The 20543-nt window shown below is 48.6% G+C and overlaps 9 protein-coding genes across 9 annotated transcripts; 2 read left to right on the forward strand and 7 right to left on the reverse strand.

Moving 5' to 3' along the window:
- Nucleotides 1-860: 860 nt before the first annotated feature.
- F5147DRAFT_222429 (uncharacterized protein) lies at nucleotides 861-2018 on the reverse strand. Its single transcript, XM_041428678.1, has 4 exons — nucleotides 1987-2018; nucleotides 1791-1905; nucleotides 986-1736; nucleotides 861-935 (listed from the first exon to the last, which is right to left on the reverse strand). Exons 2-3 carry the CDS (start codon nucleotides 1821-1823, stop codon nucleotides 1026-1028), a joined length of 744 nt encoding a protein of 247 aa, XP_041291738.1. The 5' UTR covers nucleotides 1824-1905; nucleotides 1987-2018; the 3' UTR covers nucleotides 861-935; nucleotides 986-1025.
- Nucleotides 2019-2798: 780 nt separating this feature from the next.
- F5147DRAFT_222459 (uncharacterized protein) lies at nucleotides 2799-3913 on the reverse strand. The gene is made up of 2 exons (XM_041428679.1): nucleotides 3784-3913; nucleotides 2799-3729 (listed from the first exon to the last, which is right to left on the reverse strand). The coding sequence occupies exons 1-2, from the start codon at nucleotides 3814-3816 to the stop codon at nucleotides 2902-2904; spliced, it is 861 nt and encodes a 286-aa protein (XP_041291739.1). The 5' UTR covers nucleotides 3817-3913; the 3' UTR covers nucleotides 2799-2901.
- A 2308-nt stretch (nucleotides 3914-6221) lies between these two features.
- On the reverse strand, nucleotides 6222-7849 carry F5147DRAFT_613981 (uncharacterized protein). Its single transcript, XM_041432491.1, has 5 exons — nucleotides 7525-7849; nucleotides 7298-7472; nucleotides 7058-7243; nucleotides 6659-7008; nucleotides 6222-6603 (listed from the first exon to the last, which is right to left on the reverse strand). Exons 1-5 carry the CDS (start codon nucleotides 7541-7543, stop codon nucleotides 6464-6466), a joined length of 870 nt encoding a protein of 289 aa, XP_041291740.1. The 5' UTR covers nucleotides 7544-7849; the 3' UTR covers nucleotides 6222-6463.
- Nucleotides 7850-7963: 114 nt separating this feature from the next.
- Nucleotides 7964-10289, reverse strand: F5147DRAFT_699591 (uncharacterized protein). Its single transcript, XM_041437631.1, has 3 exons — nucleotides 9893-10289; nucleotides 9297-9741; nucleotides 7964-9228 (listed from the first exon to the last, which is right to left on the reverse strand). Exons 1-3 carry the CDS (start codon nucleotides 10101-10103, stop codon nucleotides 8421-8423), a joined length of 1464 nt encoding a protein of 487 aa, XP_041291741.1. The 5' UTR covers nucleotides 10104-10289; the 3' UTR covers nucleotides 7964-8420.
- Nucleotides 10216-11515, reverse strand: F5147DRAFT_699593 (uncharacterized protein). The gene is made up of 2 exons (XM_041437632.1): nucleotides 10285-11515; nucleotides 10216-10233 (listed from the first exon to the last, which is right to left on the reverse strand). The coding sequence occupies exon 1, from the start codon at nucleotides 11262-11264 to the stop codon at nucleotides 10632-10634; it is 633 nt and encodes a 210-aa protein (XP_041291742.1). The 5' UTR covers nucleotides 11265-11515; the 3' UTR covers nucleotides 10216-10233; nucleotides 10285-10631.
- A 121-nt stretch (nucleotides 11516-11636) lies between these two features.
- F5147DRAFT_613982 (uncharacterized protein) lies at nucleotides 11637-16601 on the forward strand (the record flags this gene model as incomplete). Its single annotated transcript, XM_041432492.1, has 7 exons — nucleotides 11637-11946; nucleotides 11996-12064; nucleotides 12117-12302; nucleotides 12355-13262; nucleotides 13311-14933; nucleotides 14987-15860; nucleotides 15912-16601. Coding segments are annotated over 7 exons (4654 nt in total), but the record flags the coding sequence as incomplete, so codon positions are not given.
- Nucleotides 16602-17525, reverse strand: F5147DRAFT_699599 (acyl-CoA N-acyltransferase). Its single transcript, XM_041437633.1, has 5 exons — nucleotides 17364-17525; nucleotides 17287-17311; nucleotides 17146-17236; nucleotides 16802-17092; nucleotides 16602-16754 (listed from the first exon to the last, which is right to left on the reverse strand). Exons 1-5 carry the CDS (start codon nucleotides 17414-17416, stop codon nucleotides 16663-16665), a joined length of 552 nt encoding a protein of 183 aa, XP_041291744.1. The 5' UTR covers nucleotides 17417-17525; the 3' UTR covers nucleotides 16602-16662.
- A 389-nt stretch (nucleotides 17526-17914) lies between these two features.
- On the forward strand, nucleotides 17915-19628 carry F5147DRAFT_699606 (uncharacterized protein). Its single transcript, XM_041437634.1, has 7 exons — nucleotides 17915-18193; nucleotides 18270-18377; nucleotides 18511-18553; nucleotides 18611-18631; nucleotides 18710-18741; nucleotides 18805-18948; nucleotides 19164-19628. Exons 1-7 carry the CDS (start codon nucleotides 17994-17996, stop codon nucleotides 19357-19359), a joined length of 744 nt encoding a protein of 247 aa, XP_041291745.1. The 5' UTR covers nucleotides 17915-17993; the 3' UTR covers nucleotides 19360-19628.
- Nucleotides 19629-20079, reverse strand: F5147DRAFT_699609 (uncharacterized protein). Its single transcript, XM_041437635.1, has one exon. It carries the CDS (start codon nucleotides 20072-20074, stop codon nucleotides 19790-19792), a length of 285 nt encoding a protein of 94 aa, XP_041291746.1. The 5' UTR covers nucleotides 20075-20079; the 3' UTR covers nucleotides 19629-19789.
- Between the last annotated feature and the right edge of the window lie 464 nt (nucleotides 20080-20543).

The raw sequence follows: 20543 nt of genomic DNA on the forward strand, positions 1-20543 counted from the left end.
CGGGCTCAGCGGACACCCTTAAAGCTTAAGTACCCATGAGTGTATGCAAACGTGTGTTGTCACGTGACACGGCGGCGCTCACTTTATAAGTCTGTATTCAGATAGGACACTAGTCAATCGCAAAGCAGTCAAACAGAAAGTGTGGCGGGACTAGTGAACTGAATATGTACATGCCTGGTCGAATTCAGAACGTTGAATGTCCGGACAGTCCAGTCCTACTGCAGTGCTTTCGTATTGCGCTTTTGTTTCCCGGGGCCCAGTTCCCAAAGCTGTGTGTAGTGACAAGATCTGCTGAGCCTGCTACTCGTTAAACACCAGACTCAGCAAAGTTCCAGGAAGACATCATTCCGGACCCGTTAAGGCGAGGCTTCACCACTAAAGACAATTCGTCGTCTCCATGGCTTATTGCAGATCTCTTGTCCACCCGTGGAATCATCATCTCCTCGAAGCTCGAGCACTTGAATATGCAGAGCGTGGAAGGTCGATCTGTGCCGAATTCTCCATCACTCTTTCTGTTGCTGTGTTTTCGGGAGAAAGGCACTTTCAGGCTTGTGTTGCAACCGGTTCTTCATTGACCAAGTTAGCATGTTAATTGGAAGCCCTAGGATAAGACCAACACCCTCACATACATATCTTTGAAGTCGCCTCGGATACCTGAGTTTGAGATATGTGCACGTTCAAGGAATATCTCTTCATTCTTTTATGTTCGCTCGTACATGTCCGGAACGTTTTCGCAAAAGGAATGTTTGCGTTCGGAAAGGAGTGCAAAAACCTGAACAGGTAAAATTACTTCGAAAGCCAACGTACACTGTGAAACTGACAAAAGGTTTTGTCAACACGCATCTATCAAAAACTCCTACTGGTCGATTCCAAGTCCACAGGGTTCGCTCGGCTGCGGGATTCCTGAGCTGTCACGTGTAAAACTAGAAATATTACTTATTTCGATGTCAATGGCAACCAAAAATTGTTGTGAAGATCGACATACCTCGCACTCATGAACACATACGAGTCGTCTGTGGCGCAAGTCATACGCGCATAAACTCCCCACATCCCGGACACTCGTCATAGTCAGTGCAATCCTTGCAATAAATACTGTTGCAAGATTCACAACGGGATTCGCGCTCATCAAAGCAGTCTATACAGATTCTGGACTGACATCCCTCGCACGTCGCCACGAGGAATGCGCTATTGTTTGCGCGCGAAGACTCCTCCCGATCAGATAATTCTTCTTCCATGCAATCGTTGCATAGTGTCACCTTGCAACAGTCCGCGCACACGCCGATATATTTGCACCCAAAAAAACAAAAATAGTTCTGACATTTTGGACAGCGTCCACACCTGTCCAGAATTTTATTTTGAGTGGCACACGCGCCACAAATCCAGTTGTCCCTGCAGAGACAAAGTATGTGACCGTCCGTGGGGCTGACGCAATCAGGACAGATTACACCACCAGTAAGATGTACGCGAGAGAAACAGTCGAGCTGGCTGCACATCTTCGCCGTGGCAAGGGTCGAAAAGCACGAGTGACACGAAGACACAAAACTAACGAGGTCAGCACCTTTACAGTGACTGTTGTCGCAGGTGACATTCGAACAACCATGACATGTGATGAGAAGATGCGAACAGATGGGACAGCGAGGATAGTCGGGTATGGATGGTGAAGTGGGTATTTGAGGTGGTTGGCTTGCTTGTGACTGGGATATCAAACCGTTATCGGCGAGTAGCTGGTAATAGTTCTGCAAAACAGCTTCATTTGAATGTGAAGTGGCTGAATGCTGAGTTTCACGCACCTGGAGACCGACCTCAGAAAGACTTTGATCCATCGCTGACTGTTGCGTGCCCTTGTGCTCGCTGTGAGAACCTACTTATCAGGTTTTCATCTTGGAATTTATGTGTCCTCATGCTGTGCAGTCCAGTTAGTTTAGGAAACAACAAAATGACATTCTAGGAACCATTGTACAATGTACTGGTCCGGATACTTCCGATGTTCCTGTGTCGAGACCACTAGTAGTAGCTATGTGTGCATGGATCCAGAGTTACCAGTGTGTGGGGCGCATGCATGCGCAGCTTTACCTTCAGAAGTTCGACATCGTACGATGTTGTTCTAACTTGCTGTCTGAGGAGAATCCGAATTTAGCCGAAAAATGTAATGTTTGAAAAGTGTTGTACAACGTAACAATCTATACATTCATCATGTGGGCAATTCGGACACCCACATTCTGGTGCATTGTAGAGTCCAGACAATGTTAATGAACGTTCGAACAGGCCTGTCATATGGACTCTCTTGGAAAGTTTTGCCGAGCCTGCGGGCTCAGCGCTGCAGCGCTCAGCGGACACCCTGACCACATCTATGATTGCCTCTGTTAAACAATGTGAACCACATTTCTTCCCACGTTCAGTCTCGAATTCGCACGGAGCGCAACTCCCTTCAATTGACCTTGCTACTGTCACCTTCTATTGATGACTTCGCCCGTCAGCAACTCACCGGTACCCCCACTAGTTGTCTGATATTTCGTTACAACTCTCAGCCTCTCAAAGGCAACTTGATGATGCCCGCATGTCCATTGGAAGCCCTGGGATGAAATCGACACCCATCTCATACATATCTTTGAAAAGCTGCTGTTCGGTATGTCATAGAAATCACCTCGAATGCCTGAGTTTGGGATATGTTCACGTTCAGGGAACATCTGCTTCATTCGTTTGTGTTCGTTCGTACATGCCTGGGACTTCTCCGCAAAAGGAACGTTTGCGTTCGGGAAGGAATGCGAAAGCCTGAACAGGTAAAATTCGAAAGCAAGAGTACACTGCGAAACTGACAAAAGGTTTTGTTAACACCCGTCAGCGTCTATCAAAAACTCCTACTGGTCGACTGCAGGTTTCCTGAAGCTGTCACGTGTAAAACTAGTCCGAGAATTGTGCCTTATTTCGATATGTCAATGGCAACCAAAAATTGTTGTTTGAAGATCGACATACCGGGCACCACTCATGACACACACAAGTCTTCTGTGAACACGTACGCTCCTCACATCCCGGGCACTCAACATATAAGGCCGCGCAATCCATGCAATGAACACTGAGACAAGATCCACAACGGGATTTTTGCTCTTCGTAGCAATCTATACAGATTCTGGATCGACATTCTTCGCACGTCTCCACGAGGAATGTTAATATGCTCTCTCTTAAGCGGAAAGACCGCTTCCGATCAGACTCGGATAATTCTTCCTCCATGCAATCGTTGCACAGCGTCACCTCGCGGCAATCCGCGCACACGCCAATATATTTGCACCCAAAAAAACAAAAATAGTTCTGACATTTTGGACAGCGTCCACACCTGTCGAGAAGTTGATTCTGAGTGGCACACGGGCCACAAATCCAGCTGTCTCCGCAGTGACAAATTATGTGACCGTCCGTGGGGCTGACGCAATCAGGACAGATTACACCACCAGTAAAATGTGTGCGAGAGAAACAGTTGAGCTGGCTGCACATCTTCGCCGTTGCAAGAGTCGACAAGCACGATTGACACGAAGACACAAAACTAACGAGGTCAGCACCTTTACAGTGACTGTTATCGCAGGTGACATTCGAACAACCATGACATGTGACGAGAAGGTGCGAGCAGAGGGGGCAGCGAGGATGGTCTGGCGCGGATGGTGAAGTGGGTATTTTAGGTACTTGACTTGCTTGCGAATGGGATATCAAACCATTATCGGCGAGCAGCTGGTAATAGTCCTGCGAAACAGTGTCATTTGAATGTGAAGTGCCTGGATGCTGAGCTTTACGCACCTGGAGACCTACCTCAGAAAGACTTTGATCCATCGCTGACTGTTGGGTGCCCTCGTGCTCGCTGTGAGAACCTACTTATACGATTTTCATCTTTGGATCCATGTGTCCTCATGCTGTGCAGTCCAGATAGTTTAGGAAACGCGATTTAGGAACCAGGGTCCAGTGGGCTCATTGTACTGGTCCGGATACTTCCGGTATTCCTCTGTCCAGACCACTAGCTCTATCATACTATGTACATGTGGATCCAGAGTGTGGTGCGCATGCGTGCGCAGCTTACCTTCAGAAGTTCGACATCGCGCGATGTTGTGTCTTCCCTCCGATTGCGGCGGAGGCTGTGGCGCCTTCGAAATTGAACCACTGGCACCAGCTGTGCAGGTGCGCCGACGCTCTAGCTGTCCTATCGACACGGAAGAAGTTTAGAACTGTTAACGATCTCATCATTTGCGATTGAGATATTAGGGGAGTTCAAAGTGGGATTCTGAGTCCGATTTGGACTTAAATCCTTTGCAGCGCTTGTAACGGCCTGCAAAACCTTCCACAAGCCCATGGTGGGTGTGCTGTGAACTGAAATAAATCCATCAGAACAAATGCTATGCTGTATAATGAGGTCCACTGGTATATCGTAGCGGTATCGCACTGTCAGGGTCAGTTTCGTGCTGTTCATTTTTTTACGTTCAATGGCAACCTGGGCCTGGCTAACCGAACATTTAAAATAGTGGAACTGTCGGGGAAAGGCGTCGAACCGTTATCTGCCAATAATGCATGTCGATTTTTGCAGTCGCTCCGCTTGTTACGGTGTTCCCTCATCGATTATACCATCTGACCGCCTTTTTCACACTCTCAGTCATCCCTATCGAGGCAACCTGCTGTGTTTTCGTCATCTGGAAATAGATAACTTGGGTCGCCATCCACCTTCCGTCACAGTCCGCGGATTATTCACAGCCCTTTGTCGATGACTACACTTGGTTTGACTGCGAGTGTTAATTGATACCGTGAATCTCGATATCGATCCTGCTGTTGAGCCAACACAACATACCTTTTTACAAAAATTTGGACACACCTCTCGGAAACTCGTAGCGGACCCCGAAGTTCTCGCTCGTGATATTTTCACCCAGCTCCCTTGCATAGCACGTTCGTGGGTCGGGGGCATTTGCAGGAAGTCAACATCTATCTCACATCTGCTGCGCTGCGTGACACAGGGGTCACCTCAAATACCCGAGTTTGGGATACATCATCCCTGTTCGGCAATATACTGGACTTGCCGTATTCGTTTGAGTTCGTTCGCATGTGTTGGGAACGTTTTCGCAAAGTTTTGGCGACAACCAGCCCGTCAAAACCCATTGCCCCTGGTCGATTCTAAGTCGACAGATACATCGCTATTCTCACCACGTCGTTGCATTGCATCCATCAGGATGCCTACCTTATTTCGATACATCAATGTCAACCAACATTTGATGTACGAAAATGAATCTACGAAAACTCCTTCATTCCCTTGCAAATCGGGTACAGAGGTGCCTTGCAATCCATTCTGAATTATCCATAAAAGTCATTCATCCGCTAAAGATACAATCATTTCAGAACACTTGCCATTCCCCTAGCAATACCGGTACATTTCCCGCAACAGAATTGGCGCTCTTCGAAACAGTCTGCACTGGTTCTGCGCTGGCAGTGTTTATACGCCGTCACGGTCACGAGAGTTGTGCCTCGTAAACGATTGGGGATCTCTACTTGGGGCATATGCATGTCCACCTCATCGGCATGTATATCTCCTCATCAAATAAATGAATCTCTTCCTCATCAGAAATATGCGCATCTTTTTCAAGTTCCGTGCAATCGTTGCACAGTGCCATCTTTTGCACCCCGCGCATGCGTCGATGTATTTGCGCCCGAATAAACAGAAAGAATTCCAACACTTTGGACAGTCCACGCTTCTCCAGAATTCGAACCGTCTTCATCAGTGGCACATGCTACAAACCCATTTATCTCCGAGCAAACCATGTCCATGGTCTGACACGATCAGGAAGTACTGATTACGCCATCACGAGGGAGTGACAGACGCCCTGGCTGCACTTCGATACCACGAGGGTAGAAAAACACGATTGATCGAACGAGGTTGGCATTTTCACACTCGACCCGTTAGCTTTATCACAGGTGACACTAGACCACGGTATGTGATGAGCATATCTGCGACATAGCATCATTTGAATCTGAATTATCTTGAAAATTGGTGTCACGCATCTAGAAGCCAACCTCAGAGAATTTGATCCATCATTGACCATCACTGGGCTCATTGCTCGAAGTGAGAGCCTACTTATCAGTTGGGTTTCAAGCTTCAAGTATTAGTACAGGTGTATTCATGCAGTGTGGCAGTTGGTGATATCAACTGGTGTCTTGACGATGACATCTTCACAGAAATCAGAAATCGAGCGACAGTCAGCTTACATTCAAACAGTACTTATTAATTGCAATATGTAATGCTAAGAGCTACAACTGTCCAATACAGTACAAAATAGTGTACTGCACAACACCATACAGTAGATATATCAACGTGAGACCAGCGTTCCCGCTGGGGTTGTCCGTGGTTGTACACACATGAGTAGACCATATAAGTACGGTCATGTTAATGACATGCGCGTGGCGTCGTGACAATTCCTAGTGTTAGGAAGCGTCGGTGCTGTCATCAAATCGCGGAACCGCTGGAGGCGAAATGAGGTTCAGATTCAGGTTCAGGCGAGGAAGAACGGGAGGACCGGGAGGGAGCGCTAGTGGGACGAGCTGCATAACGGGGGCGACTCTCAAGAGGCTTGGAGATCAAGAAGCCTAAGAACCATGATGAGAATATAGTACGGAAAAAAAAAGAACAATGAACACTGACCTCTCAGGCCTGCAGCCTTCTCACCTTGTCGCCCAAAGCCGTAACCAGCTCGGCTTCCATTCCGCATTGCGCCGAACTCCGTAACATTTCCAGTCTTCTCATCGTAGACTGTCGAAGAAGTGTATGTCTGCCCGGAGCTAGAACGGCTAAGATTGGTAGGAGGACGTGGGTTGTTCGTTGGCAGTACATCCTTGGCACCCTCACGCCACAACGTAATGGAACGTCTGCTCTTGGCCGATTCACGAAAGAGGAGACCAAGGAACATGTTTATGCAGCCGAGGACAAAAAGGAAGAAAGCGGAGACAAGGGTGAAGTCATCCACATGCTGCGAGAGGACTGCAGCTCCGATACTAAAAAAGTCAGCGCTGTGTACGAAACTGCGTAAAGAAAATAACTCACAGTCCTTGGAAGATACCAAGAGCACCAAGTCCAAAGCCAGAACCAAGCACAGGGAAAAAGCGATCAAAGAAAGGGGATGGCCAGCCAATTTCGGAAAGGAAAAGAATGACAACTTGGAAGATAATAAGCAGGCGGTTGATGATAGCCCAGAAAACGCCGCCAATCTGGTTGGGTACGGTGCTGTTCCTGTTTACGACGTCAGTACACAATAATACTTATACATGGGACATTCGAACTTACTCGATGTATTCGCAGTCGGCAAAGTCTTGCGCTGTGACATTGCCACTTTGTCTTGCAGCTTCAAACGCGTTGACAGCCTCAACGTCTGTGACTATGACAAAGATGCTACTGGCAAAGACCAGTATGAGAGAGACGATGCTCAGGAAGCGGACAACATTGAGTCCAAAGAAGATATCTGAGGCCAAGTCAGCTAACCTAGCTAAGCAAAACAAAAAAACTGTACTCACATGCTCGTACGCCGGCCATTATGAACGATAGAAAAGAATGATAATGTCTAGGGGATGCTTAAGATCACAGACTTGGTTGACTTGAAAACAACAGCAATTGCAGGGGTGTCTTTGGTGAATGAATAATCGGGTGGCCCAGCACCGGTAGAAAGCAACGAGGACGGTTAAGGAAACGAGGCGGGGGATGGAATACATTTTGACCAGCTGAGAACAACGGTTTATGTAGTTTGGACTGATGTGGATGGTCCATTGACCTCCCGACCTTATTGTTCTTCAGAAAGTCCACACACGATTCATTGAACAAAAAGAGCGAGTACAATGCTTCATCCGACTTTTACGTAATTGGTGCCCGGAATCAAAATTAAAATATCTCAATCGCGGAGTTAAAAAGTACCACAACACTTTGCTGGCTCGTCCATTTTTATTGTTGGTCCACAGCGCCCGATGTTTGTCGTTGTCAGCCTTGGGTTGCCCAGTGGACGTAGTACAACACATGATGTTATACGCAATCTCCCAATTACATACGATCTCAGAAATCGCCGCACTTCTCAAATCATAATTTACAGTAGTACTATGTACAGCTCACCAAGCCATGACTGTAAGGGTATTTGTATCCAGGATCTGGGGATATACTTATATCAAGACAATGAACAGCGCTGGCATACAATTCGTATCTATCCACTCCGTGGGCAGAATAAGAAACCACAGTGAGAATATCTTCAGAGATGATTAGAGTGTATTGTCCATAGGCTACGTTCAAACAACTGTATATAGGTATGGAGGAACGTAAAAGCGCGTGGGTGGTTATAGTACGGTCATCGCAAGTCCAAATATGGGGTAGGGTTAGTAAATGTGATATCAGTGCTCAATGGACTGTTTTCGGCGGGAGGGATGAACTATTCTCTCGAGTAGGGTGGGGGTTCGTTTGCTGCAGTACCCGAAGTGGGAGAAACCAGTCCGGCATCTGTGTGCACAACAACACTGTTAGATCTCCTTCGTCTTGGGGCACGTTTACCGGGCGGCCGAGCAGGCACAGATGAAGAAGACGCAGACGCAGGCGCGGGTGCGGGTGCAGGTGTGGGTGCAGGTGCAGATACAAGAACAGGGGATTTGGGCGACTGAGGGCCATCATTGATGATTTGCAAGACCCGCCTGTCAATCACAGGGGTAGGACTTCCTGTGCGATTAAGCGGATCAAATACGCCAAGCTCATCAACGCGGTTGCTCGACGAAAGCAAAGAAGGTCCGGATACATCTAGCAATGGTGTCGCGCTGCTGGTGGAGACCACAGACAGCGATCGAGGGCCCATGGAAGACTGGGATGTCGATTGGGATGTCGCACTGAGATGCCTCTGCGCAACAGCAGTTTGTGTTGCCTGCATGGACCCTGAAATGGAAGCCTTCGAAGCGTTCCCGGGCGCAGAACTCATGCCAAGCAAAGGGGTGACTGACGTATTGCGGCTGTGGTTACTTGCCACGGAAGTGCTGAATGAAGGATGGTGAGATTGGTGAATGCTTGGCGGGGAACTTGACCCTGGTGGTGGCGTTACATGTCCGACGAGACCATACTGATATGGTTTAGGCTCAGCGCCGAGGTCAAGCATGCTCCTGTCACGGTCTCGGCGCACAGCAACTGGGGAATCAAATTCTTCATCTTCAATGGCTTCTCTATCAAAGATATCATCCCAAGATCTGCGTCTGCGGCTGCAAAAGAGGAGGAAAGGAAAAAGTAAATCGGGGAAACAAATGAATGCTAGGGTGACGGAATTTACCAGAGGTACCACAAAGCGCCCACGATCGCGATTAATCCAACAAAACCGCCAAGCACACCCCCGACTATGGGGGCTACATCTGTGCCTGATCCACTCGCACTTTGAGTACTTGTGACAGTTGGGTTAACAATCACAGATGGTACATAAACAGAAGATGCCGGGAGTGTAGATGTTGTAGTGAATACAGTCGCAACCACATCGCCGTTCGAAAGGGTTGTAGAAGACGATTGGGTGATAATGGACGGCGCAGGTGTGGTCTCTACTAGCACGGACGTTGTGACTGGGCTAGGAGTTAAACTAGAACTTGTTTGACTAGCCGTGGAATGCGATGTTGTCTGCGACGGGGTGGAACCATCAGAGCAAGAGGCGAAGAGAGTGCTCGTTGGTTGAGTCTGGGTGACTAAAACCGTCACAATTACGGGTACTTGTGTGGTAACAACCCCACCTGGAAAGAATGCAACCATCAGCACCCCATTCGGAAGCGAAGGATGACCAAAATAACCGCGACAAGTGGAAGCATCGGTGCCGTCAACGCGGTCACACAACACCGTGGTGCGACAGCAGAAGGGAAATGAGTACGATAATGAACTACGCACCTGCAATGGTGTTCACCTGAGTGACCGCTGTGCTCGAGATGCAACCTGTACTATTTGATCCACTCAAGGTGCCAGTGGCGATACAGGTCTGCTGCACAACAGTGGTGAGTGCATCCTGATTGTTCGCTACACTCTGTGAGAGGGACGTGGACGTCGTAAATGTAGTGATAGTGGTGTACTCCGTTGCAGTGGCAGACGGGGTGCAAGACATGGTCCTTGGAAGGTTGGGCAACAGAATCAAGCAAGTCCAGCACTAAGGGTTCATGCAAAAAGTAATTAAAAAAAAAACACGGGTCCAGAAAGCCCGGAGGAAGAAAAGGCAAGCAATCGAGAAAAGGGAACTGGGGAGAATGAAGTCAAGAAACAAAGGTTGAAAGTTGAGCAAAGCTTACTTGTGTATTCAAAGGCACGAAGGCACTGCTTTCGCTTACCTTTTCATTTTCGGCACAGTCGGTTAGCCGTAATATTATCTGCACTCTATCATAGCAACCTGCAGCTGGGTTGTAGTGCACACGACGGGCGTCGGGCAAACTGAAACCCCGTTGACAAGGTGCGTGCACAGATGCTAACAACAATGGCAACTTGAACTACTACTATTAATATTACTGGTGAAAAAGTAGCACAACACTGAGAACCGAGAACTTTTGCAGACAAGCTCGAGTAGAGCTTCTGCCAGCGGCATGATATATCTGCATGAAATATCAAACTATCATAATTCGCCGTAAAAGTCTTGAAAGAATTAATGTAAGCCTGGACCAGAAGGCATAGTACTGCCCGTAGTCCTTCTCCGCCGCCACTTCAAGTTATTGTCATCAAGCGCAGGGCGCTCAGAACGCGTTCCCACCTCTGAGATGACTGCTTGTCTATGTGCTGGCACCACTTCCACCAGCTGCTCGTGACCATTCCTTGGTTTGATATCAAGAACGCCATCGTGTTGGATAGGTTCCACCTGATCTACAAGCCCATTCCTCTCTCTCACGCGTCGCCATAGGTTTCTAGTTGCGCTTTTCACAAACTTCCCCAACGTGACAAGCGGATCCTTGATCAGTGGGTCTTCTGCAACAGGGTCGTAGGTCCACAACGGCCGTCCTTGCTGACGCCCTCCACGTGTGGGACGTTTTCTCCGCGAACGGGCCGCCATCCCGAGCGGACAGTCCGAACGCTTCCGATTAGGGTCTGGTGAGGGAAGCGGTGCGAATCTGACAGTTGGCATGTGTCCCAGCGAAAAGCATGTGGATGAAGGAGAGGAGTTTGATGAGTTAAAGTTTGTGATGGTAGGAAAGATCAATGATGAGTTAGGGGACGGGGTGTGCTCGGACGAGAGCTTGGTCACCACTTCATGGTCATTATCGAGGCAGGTGGCGACAGACATGGTGTGCCCTTGACGAGTCGGACTGACTCGGAAGAAAAGAATGTAAGGTGTTCAAAGAATGTAAGGTGTTCAAAGAATGTGACGAGTCTCCGAGAAAATTTTATCCGAAACGACTACACCGCGGTCTGCAGCCCAGTTGGAAGGCAGCTTCAGATGGTGGATCAGAGCAAACCTGAGAAGCGAAAATGATTTATTATGAGTACGACTTTGGTATAGCTCCGTGTATCTCTTGGTAACAGGCTAAACAGCACTAAAGTCGAATTTACTTTGCAACCGATTTTGACTTAGAGCTAGCTAAGCGCATAACCGCTTTTGGCTGCACCTTTTGCCAGGGAGTTTTTGTTACGTATATGTAATGTTATAACCGAATACCATGAGCACAGTCCGACCAGACAGTCATGCACAGCAATTTGGTCGGAGAAGGTCTAATACTGCACAATCAATCTTTCGCAATCCCCCTGGACCACCACCACAACCTCTGAAACTCGGAGATGTCAAAGTTCTCAATTCATGGGTACACGACCAGAAGGAGTCTTCCACCGCTATATTGAATCAAACATGGTTGCCCGGTGTGGCAGAGGGAGACATGCTACAAGTCTCAGGTTGCAATACAGTAAATGCTACTGCTGGGTATCTATTCATGGTTCCAAAGGACGAAGGCTGCTCGAAACCCGCATTACAGGTGCCTGTTCTGCCTCGGTCACCGTGAAATCGCACTCAGACAGGCCCAGATTTCACTTCCAAAGAATGTTGCAGACGCGTTTGGAATCAAGAACAATGGCGAGGTGGCCGTAACGAAAGTAATTGTATTCTTGACAATTTCGGTCAAAGGCGTGCTCATAATCGAGGCAGGTGGACAAGCAGCAGTATTGTGCAGACTATATCGAGTTCACATTCCAAGACCAATATCTTGGTCGAAATGAGATGTGGAGACTAGCAGAGCACCTTGTAGGGCAGTGTGTATTTGTCGATCAGGAGATATCCTTCATAAGCGTGATCGCCGCCAAGATACAATCCATCTATGTCAAGGGTCGAAGAGTAGGTGTATGGCCTCCCGCTTCCCTGTTATACTCAAAAGGCGCTTTTGCAGGTATCTGCAGGATACGTTACTGCCACTACCAAAGCAATATACCGGTCTCTCTCTGCGAAAGTGACAATCTTCATTCAAGTCTGCCGTGAACTCTGGGAATTTGCGGGAGATGGTGAACGCTACAATGAGAAAATCGTACACTCGTTTCTCCCTGCCTTATTTGCCAAGTGGCGCGAGGCTGGGACGAATCATACAGTGACCATCGTGCTTATCTCGAGGGTGTATTACGATGACTCCGAAAAAGAGTATACCGCAGGGCCTCTAAGACTGGATGAAGATGGTCGACGGTACAAGGATTTTTACAAGGTCATTACTGACTTGGAAGTCATCCATGACTGGAAACCTACACTTGTGGGACTCAAAGTGTCCTTCTGGGCTTTTCAAAGGGACATCTTACTCGCCCATCACTACCATCAAGCTTCCGTCGAATCTATAGCACCAGAGCAAGCCAGACTCGTTGGTCAGCTATCGGATGCGCATGACGGACCTATTTTGGAGGCTCTCAACTTGGGTCTTAACCCAAATGAAACGCATTACATTGATCGCTCACTGTCAAACACTGGGGCGTCAATCATCCTCATCACTCCCGGTACAGGCTATTACAAAGTATCCAAGCAATTGCTCCGATTAACCACAACTCGCATGCTTGACCAGGGTTTCGGTTTGGATCTCGTATCATTAGCAAAACGCCCTTTACACCAGACTCCCATATTCGCTTTCAAGGGATACGAGCCACGCTTGGATAAGGATGGGAAGAACGGAGGTCGAGCCCTCGATCCGCTCTGGGGAGGTGATGAAGACCTAGAGGAGTCCAGGAGATTGGAGAAGATTACGTTCTGGTGGGAGCCATTCTGGATAGGTATCTCCTTCTGGGACAAGCAGATGGATCTACCTTTTCGCGAGGATAGGTTTGTTGTTTGAGCTCGATCCTTCGCCTTGACTGACGGCATTCTCAGGTTTGTTGCCAGAGCAAAAATGCATCAGATACAGATGCTTGGGCTACTCGAGCATGACGTCCTTTCTGGCATAGAGGTCCCTTACCTCCCAGAGTTACATGACCCATACGCCATGCCCCCACGAGACAGCTTTCCGGAAGATGACCGTGCTCCCACACAAGCAGAAGCTGATCAAGCCGACATGGATCTGTTCGTCTTGAAGAAAGAGCCCCGACCCGTCGCCAGCACGCGCACTTCATATGGATCTTCTGCAAGTGGAACTGTCATGGCCTCGTCCTATCGTTCATCGATCATGAGTGAGAGACGTGGGCTAGCATCGCAACGCAGTTCTATCGCCTCCACGCGTATAGCACCCATTGAAGAAAGTCCCAGAAAAATCATCATGGATCTACCTCCTGAAGGCAATGAAGATGGGTTGCTACCCTCCGTAACCGGACTCAGCACATCTCCTTCGCAGTCTATACGCTCAGTGAGAACCAACGCATCTACTACTTCCAATAACGGAAGTGACCTTCAATCCCGCAACGCGGGCTCTTCACGTCTTGCTAAAATTGCATCGTCTTGGTTTTACAATGCCTTTCAAAGAAGCTCGAGTGACTCTCAGACATCTTCGATTGCTGCCTCATCAGTCACAGGTTCCATATCTCCCCCCACTCCAAACATGCGCATCCCGATCACGTCAAATCTCTCCGCTACACCCTCTGCCTCGCTTTCCCGCTCACCTCAACCAATGGCCATATTACATGGTGCATCGGGTCGATCGGCTCTGAGCAGGACGTATGAGGAAGAAGGCAATTTTGCGCATCGAAGTTCCTTGAATCGGCATTCACCGATGAACACCCCTCCCCGTGATGAAAGCACTTTTGGGAAGAGGCGCAATACGACACTAAATGCACTAAACCTACTTTTCTCGTCGTCTTCCCCAGTCCCCACTCTTCGCACCAATCCGTCGCGACCTCAACCTACAGTCTCGTACGCACAGTCTTCACTTGCCAGACGCCGACAGCATGTGTTTCCTACGCCCACGTACAAGCACGAGGTGAAATGGAAGTCCATGGTCACTCCAGCGTGTCTTCCGCTCACGATGGACCACTTCCCCAGCAATTCAGAGCTGGAATTGTCATATGATGTATTCTCGTATGACTTTGTCGTCGATCCGACAGAGATGCGTTCCTTCCTGGTGAAACCGCCTCCTGCTCAGGGGAACACCGAGGAAGTGCGCCGTGCGTGGGCACTCACTGTAATGCGTGGTATGGTTGCCGTCCGACTTGCACAAGGGTTCCAGTTTGTCTTGCGACCACGTAAAACGGGTGACAGTGAAGACCACACGACCATGCGGCGGACGAAATCTTTCATGGGCGAGGACGATGCATCGCCAAAGCCAGCTGGGGCAGCGGAAGTTCTCAAGACCACCAATCTACCTGTTTACTTGAGCATGAGCAATGAGATTCACCGGATATCTTACACTGGCGAGGCGATCCAGGTGAGGCGATATGTTAGAAGAATGCCGCCGACCCAGCCCTTTGAGTACGAGTGTCTCATCTGGCCTAAGCTCGGTGTGGGGTATACGGAGTTGAAGACAAAGTTCGTCTCACATGGACTGGAAAATTTCGGCTGGAACAGGTCTGTTTTTTTTCGTGCTTGTGCACGATGTCAGTGCTGATTTCTTATCCTAGATTGGATATGTTGGTTGCTGGCTATGAACATCAATTTAATGAATCCTTGCGATACTGGCGGACTAGGTTCGTAGTCATACCGTCCGCCGTCCCTGAGGGTAATGTGGGACCCTCTGGAGAGAAGCTCAATGATGAAGAAATTCGGCTTATGGGAATTGACAAGCTTGCCGAGATATTCACAAAATTGCGGTGGCAACCTCCAGATGAGCGCGGTACGCCCGTTGCACCCGTGCGCTTCCTCCCTACGACACTCGGCCCTGTGCACTGTGTCCTGGATGAGTCGCTTGTGGCACAACTGGACGAAATACATGCTGCGGGACCTCTGAAGAAGAAAATGCAGAGTACCAGGGAAATCGCAGACACCCCTCTTTCGTTGATAGCGAAACTCATGCGTGAAGAGGACGGCGTACCGATCAAGTTTCATCAATGGCATGGAGCGAAGTATCCTGATTCTTTCACTGGGTTTGACTTTGTTTCGTGGCTTGTGCGCGAGTTCCGAGATGTGACGTCAAGGGAGCAAGGTGCTGAATGCGGGGCGAGGCTCCTTGAACAAGGGTTGTTCTCTCATTGCCGAGGGCGCCACGGCTTACTGGACGGGCAAGTTCCTCGGATGTTTGATACTACAAATTGGACTAATTTGTCATTCCGCCACAGGCACTACTTCTATCAGCTAAATGGTGAATATGCAAGCGTTAGCACCCCAAGAGGAGGGTGGATCAAGACATCTCGTTATATTAACGGCGATGAGGTCAGCATCACTAGACCAGGGGGAGGATATTACCCATCCAGTCTTGGTAGACCCTCGGGGCCTAGGCGCAACAGGAAGTGCCTGATCCTGAGTCAAACTATGATAATTGATGTTGATCCCACCAAGGTACACAAAGTTGTACTGTGTGGCTTCCCTGAACTTACGTCATTTGTACAGAGGAGTGACCAGGCTGAATCAGTAGTTCTTCACCACGACATTATCCAAAACCCTGGGACAGTATTTCACTTCGAGCTGCAGTGGATCGGATCCACTGCGCGTTGCATTGAAGACTCGCTGCGGCAATGGAGTCGGGCGATTGAAAGGTACGGCCTCAAATTGGTCGAGGCCTATGTCATGGAAATTGGCGACATACGAGAACGCAACGCGTTCCAGTCTTGCTTCCCTTTGCGTTTGGTAATACCGCCACCCATTGTTCCGGGTCTTGAGAAGCGCGTACCTGAAGGAACGCATACAACGCATTACTTCGAATATGCAATTCTCAAACGCTTTGACTTCATCCTCGATGTGGAAGCCACCAACCTATACCCGAAGGATGTAGAGGTCTCCTACTCTTACCGCCGAGCACCTTTCAAACATTCGCAATTTGTGCATCGGTCTGGTGTCGCATTTGTGCAGGTTATAGGCGGTTCGCAGGGACTGCTGTTCCTGACCAACCGTTTGTTGGGTCCAGGTCGCATGGGCAGTGCGATGAAGAGTAAGGAGCAGAGACCTGAAGCTGCGGCGGAAGAGATTCGGATAAAGATGCAGGAGTTCTGCTCAGATGAAGCTGCGTTGATGCAGTTTTATGATGAGGAGCTGGCTGCTCTTGGGCCGGACGACCCTCCACCACTTAGTATATGATGTGTTCGGTGCATTGTAATGCAGGCAATAGTTTGTGAACGAACATCCACAGAATACGTCTACCGATTTACGAGACATCATGAGCACTGACTATCATATCTCGACCATTAGACCGTATAGATCGTTGTGCCACGTCGCGTGACAAACATTTTCGCATATCTGTCAGACATGAGTATGGTCCAAAGTACCATTGCAGGCATACGCACCAAACGCGTCCTCCTCGTCTCGTCCATCCTTCCCTACCCCAAGATTACCGTAGTATTCTCTTACTCGCCTGTACACGCTATATCCCATACCCTCGTACATTTTGATGGCTAGTGCATTGTTACAGCGCACATAAAGATCCACGAAGTACCCTTTGTATATCCCGTCTGAGGCAAATTCGAGACGCTGGCACATGTTTCGTGCTAGAGAGAGACGACGGTACTCTGGAGCAACCGAAACGGCTGTAATGTGACCATGCCATTCGGTTTGTACACCTTCAGCCTTGCCAAGAACTTTCAAGACGTGTGATTTGTATCGGCTGAGGACACGAGGGAGATGGACGCACTGTAGCCTTGCAACCGGCCTCTTGGGCTTTCTTGAGTGAAACAAAGGTCTGACCACCTTTGAAGGTAAGTTAGATAGAAGGGAATACCGTACTGTTAAAAACTATGAGCTAGATCCATGGTCGAAGGTATGAGAGACTCGCAGTCTCCGTCCAGACGTCCAAATTGCTGTGATTTTCGTTCAATACACGACGGCAAGTTCAAAAAATGTCAGACTTGCATGTTGTTGAACCTGAACAGATCATTCGCTTTGAAGGGCCTGAGGACGCTCATCGTGATGAGGTTTATCTCGTTTCGAGAACAAATGAAATTGTCACTGTGTTGAAGAAGAAAGGAAGCGGGCGCTGACGTACATACTAGTATATCAGCTTATACGGTAAGGCCATGTATTGAGTACTTCTAGTCCAAATTCAACCTATAAGTAGTACCCTCAACGTTGAGACTGACATGAGCCATATTAGAACGGTACCGAGCTACCTAGTTAGGACTAAGCCCATACAATAACAATAATAATAATACAGCGGTACTAGTAGTTTGCTGGTGTTCCAACGGTTAGAAAGAAGCTGATTTGCTCGGATACACAGTATTCTGAAGAGCCGCAGGGTCGACAAGCTTCTGCCGCAAATGATACATGAACATCTCTGACCAGATCTGCACATCGTCTTCGAATCAACGTTGAAAGAAGATGAAGTAAGTATCCCAATTCGTGTCGACAGCCTCGGTTCCTAATAAAGACAAACACCTGCTAGCAGTGCACGGAGTCCTAGCAAATTCTGCACTCAACCACTCTCATACCTACCCAAGACCCCAGGGCCCTTCGCTGTAGCTGGCTCGATTTCTGACATTTGCAATGTATCAACAGTTCCCTGCTTCATCATCCAACGATTATGGCCAAATGATAATGTCTGCACCCGCTGCAGGCCCTAGTACTGTAGCACCACATGCAACTACTACAGCTCCACAACCAGTGACGCCAAAGCCGCAGCCCCTTGTGGCGACCGGTAATTGGACGACTGAACTCGTCCAGCTTGCCAAGACTGCTGAACTCAAGTGAGTTTTGCGCGTTATTAAACTAGATTGGGTTCGTCATTGCCTCAACATCCGGTACTGAACTAGCTGTGGGCAGAAAACATTCCCTGACATTGCAACTGCATACCGCTAATATAGTTGCTGCCCATAATACCCTCGAACAAAAGGATAAGACAATTCAGGACATCAAAGAACAAAAAAATCGGTATGAATAACCTTTTCGATGATTCGACCAATCTATCACATTACCTTTCCCAATCCATCATGACCGTGTCTGATTCGTCCATTTTTGATATCTCGCGTGCTACTGACGGTTTTTGCTAATTGCCCTCTGGCAGATTGGACAGCGAACGTGCACGATTACTTAACGCACTCGCAGAGGTATATATTCCGTCACAGCTTATGTTATTATGCTGATAACAGTTATTTTGCTGACAGATAAATGCAGACCGTGACAAGGTGCGTTGGATCGTCGGTATTAAACGTGCCATTTAAGGATGGTATTGCTCACATGCTATCTTTCACCTTTCCCCAAAGGTGGATCTCCTCGAAGCATCCATCACACGAGAGTACGTATTCTTCCCACGTCTCTTATTCCCCCGCAGTGTGTCCTAATCCACTCCACTGTGTAGGTGTGTGGATCTAAGGCAACAAATCCAAACCCTCCAAGAAGGTGAATATGCTATCGCAAAAGCGGACGTTGATCGCTTGCGGACCGAGCTCGGCCAGCCCCCGCTCCCCCCACTCCAAACTAAGCTTGATGAGAAGACGTCTCAGTAAGTCCAAGTTCCTTCCGGCTGTAATTTGAGGGAACTTCTGCCCGGCTCTGTGTGTGCGCCGCAGCATGTTTTTGGCGATCGGCGGCCCGCCACAGGAGTGTACTGGTCCTGTCGCACGGCGGGTTCGGGTGCATTCTCTGGGGATTGTAAACCGCCGCCGCCTTGCGTAGTCTTCGTGAGCGTGTGCTAACTACTTGCTATTTCCTAAATAGGTATTTGCGTGATCGTCGGGTAAATGGGGAGAAACGCCCTGTAAGCGACAGTCAGCCAGATCAACAACCTAGCACCACGAAACGCCCACGAGGTCGACCTAAGGGTAGCAAAAACCGTGGTGGCAAAGCAGGTGGCAACGCACCTAGCGGAAGTACGAGTGCTAGCGGAAGTGCAGTGGCTGGTGGCACTGCATGATTGACGAGTGACAGGTGACAATGGCCGCAGCTTGGTATGTAATTGCTTAGCGAGCGTGAAGGAAGGAAAATCATTTTGTGGGCCGCAAACTTACGAGCTGGTTTTGAGTTTTCTTCGCTTGATTGATGCGGGCTTTAGTGACTTGGGGGCTAGATGCAGGGACAGCTAGGGACGGATGATGATGTGGGTTCTATCATATGGATTCCTGTGACTACAAGTTGTACTATATCACATACATACATGATAAATGACTTTATTGAACTCCGTGACTGATCGATGATGATCTGCTCCCCTGGGATGCTGTGTTATAGCCCATATTCATTTCAACGACTATCTTTGTGCCTTGGCGTGAGCGCTGGAGTGATTCTCCTGACGACCACGCTAGGTAGTTCAAGATGTGACTCCGCATTAAGATCGACTCCGTCCATGACTACGAATGGGTACTACCAGACATTCCGACTGAGATACCGGAAGGACCACATGCGTTGAATACGCATGATAATGAACGGAGGTGATAAAACACCGCACTTGATGGACGTACGGTTCCTTGGTCTTGTATGATTGTGAACAGGCCAAGTGTTCCTGTGGAAGTGGCTTGAAATGCCCTTGGCATAGTATATCGGAGGACGCCACACGCCCATTGACATGGGATCGTACATGATTTCTCTATGCAAGTAATGAAGATACTGAGTATTAGATTTGACGATGTGTACATCCGACTTGGATGGGCAGAAGCTTTGATCTGATACAGGGTACGAACTTGTATTGGTAAGTGGAGTGAGTGAGTCATCTTCCCCGCAACAATCGCAGCCAAGGGTGGTAAATCGTCGATGGATGTCCCTTCTACACGGAACCCGTGTCAGCATGACTAGTTGCTTCTACCGTACCGGCCGTGGTACCCGACACGTTCCTACTGATGATTCTGGTGGTAAGATTGCGCTCGGAAGCTCTGTTGAAGTGGCGGGAAATTATAACTTATTATAAGTACTTGAACAGAAGATTCCATATTAGCGTTATACAGGTATACTTATACTTAACTCGGGTAAATATTGTACCCTCTTTCAAGCCGAACTAGTGCATACTTACTACCTGTGAGCTCACTCACTGACACTGTTCGCATTGTCCCCATCGGAACGTAAACCAACCGGCGGCAGCGCTGGTGCACGCTCGTATCGGCTAATGAC

The sequence above is a fragment of the Suillus discolor genome, assembly GCF_016758755.1.
Source record: "Suillus discolor strain FC423 chromosome Unknown F5147scaffold_34, whole genome shotgun sequence".
Taxonomy (NCBI): domain Eukaryota; kingdom Fungi; phylum Basidiomycota; class Agaricomycetes; order Boletales; family Suillaceae; genus Suillus; species Suillus discolor.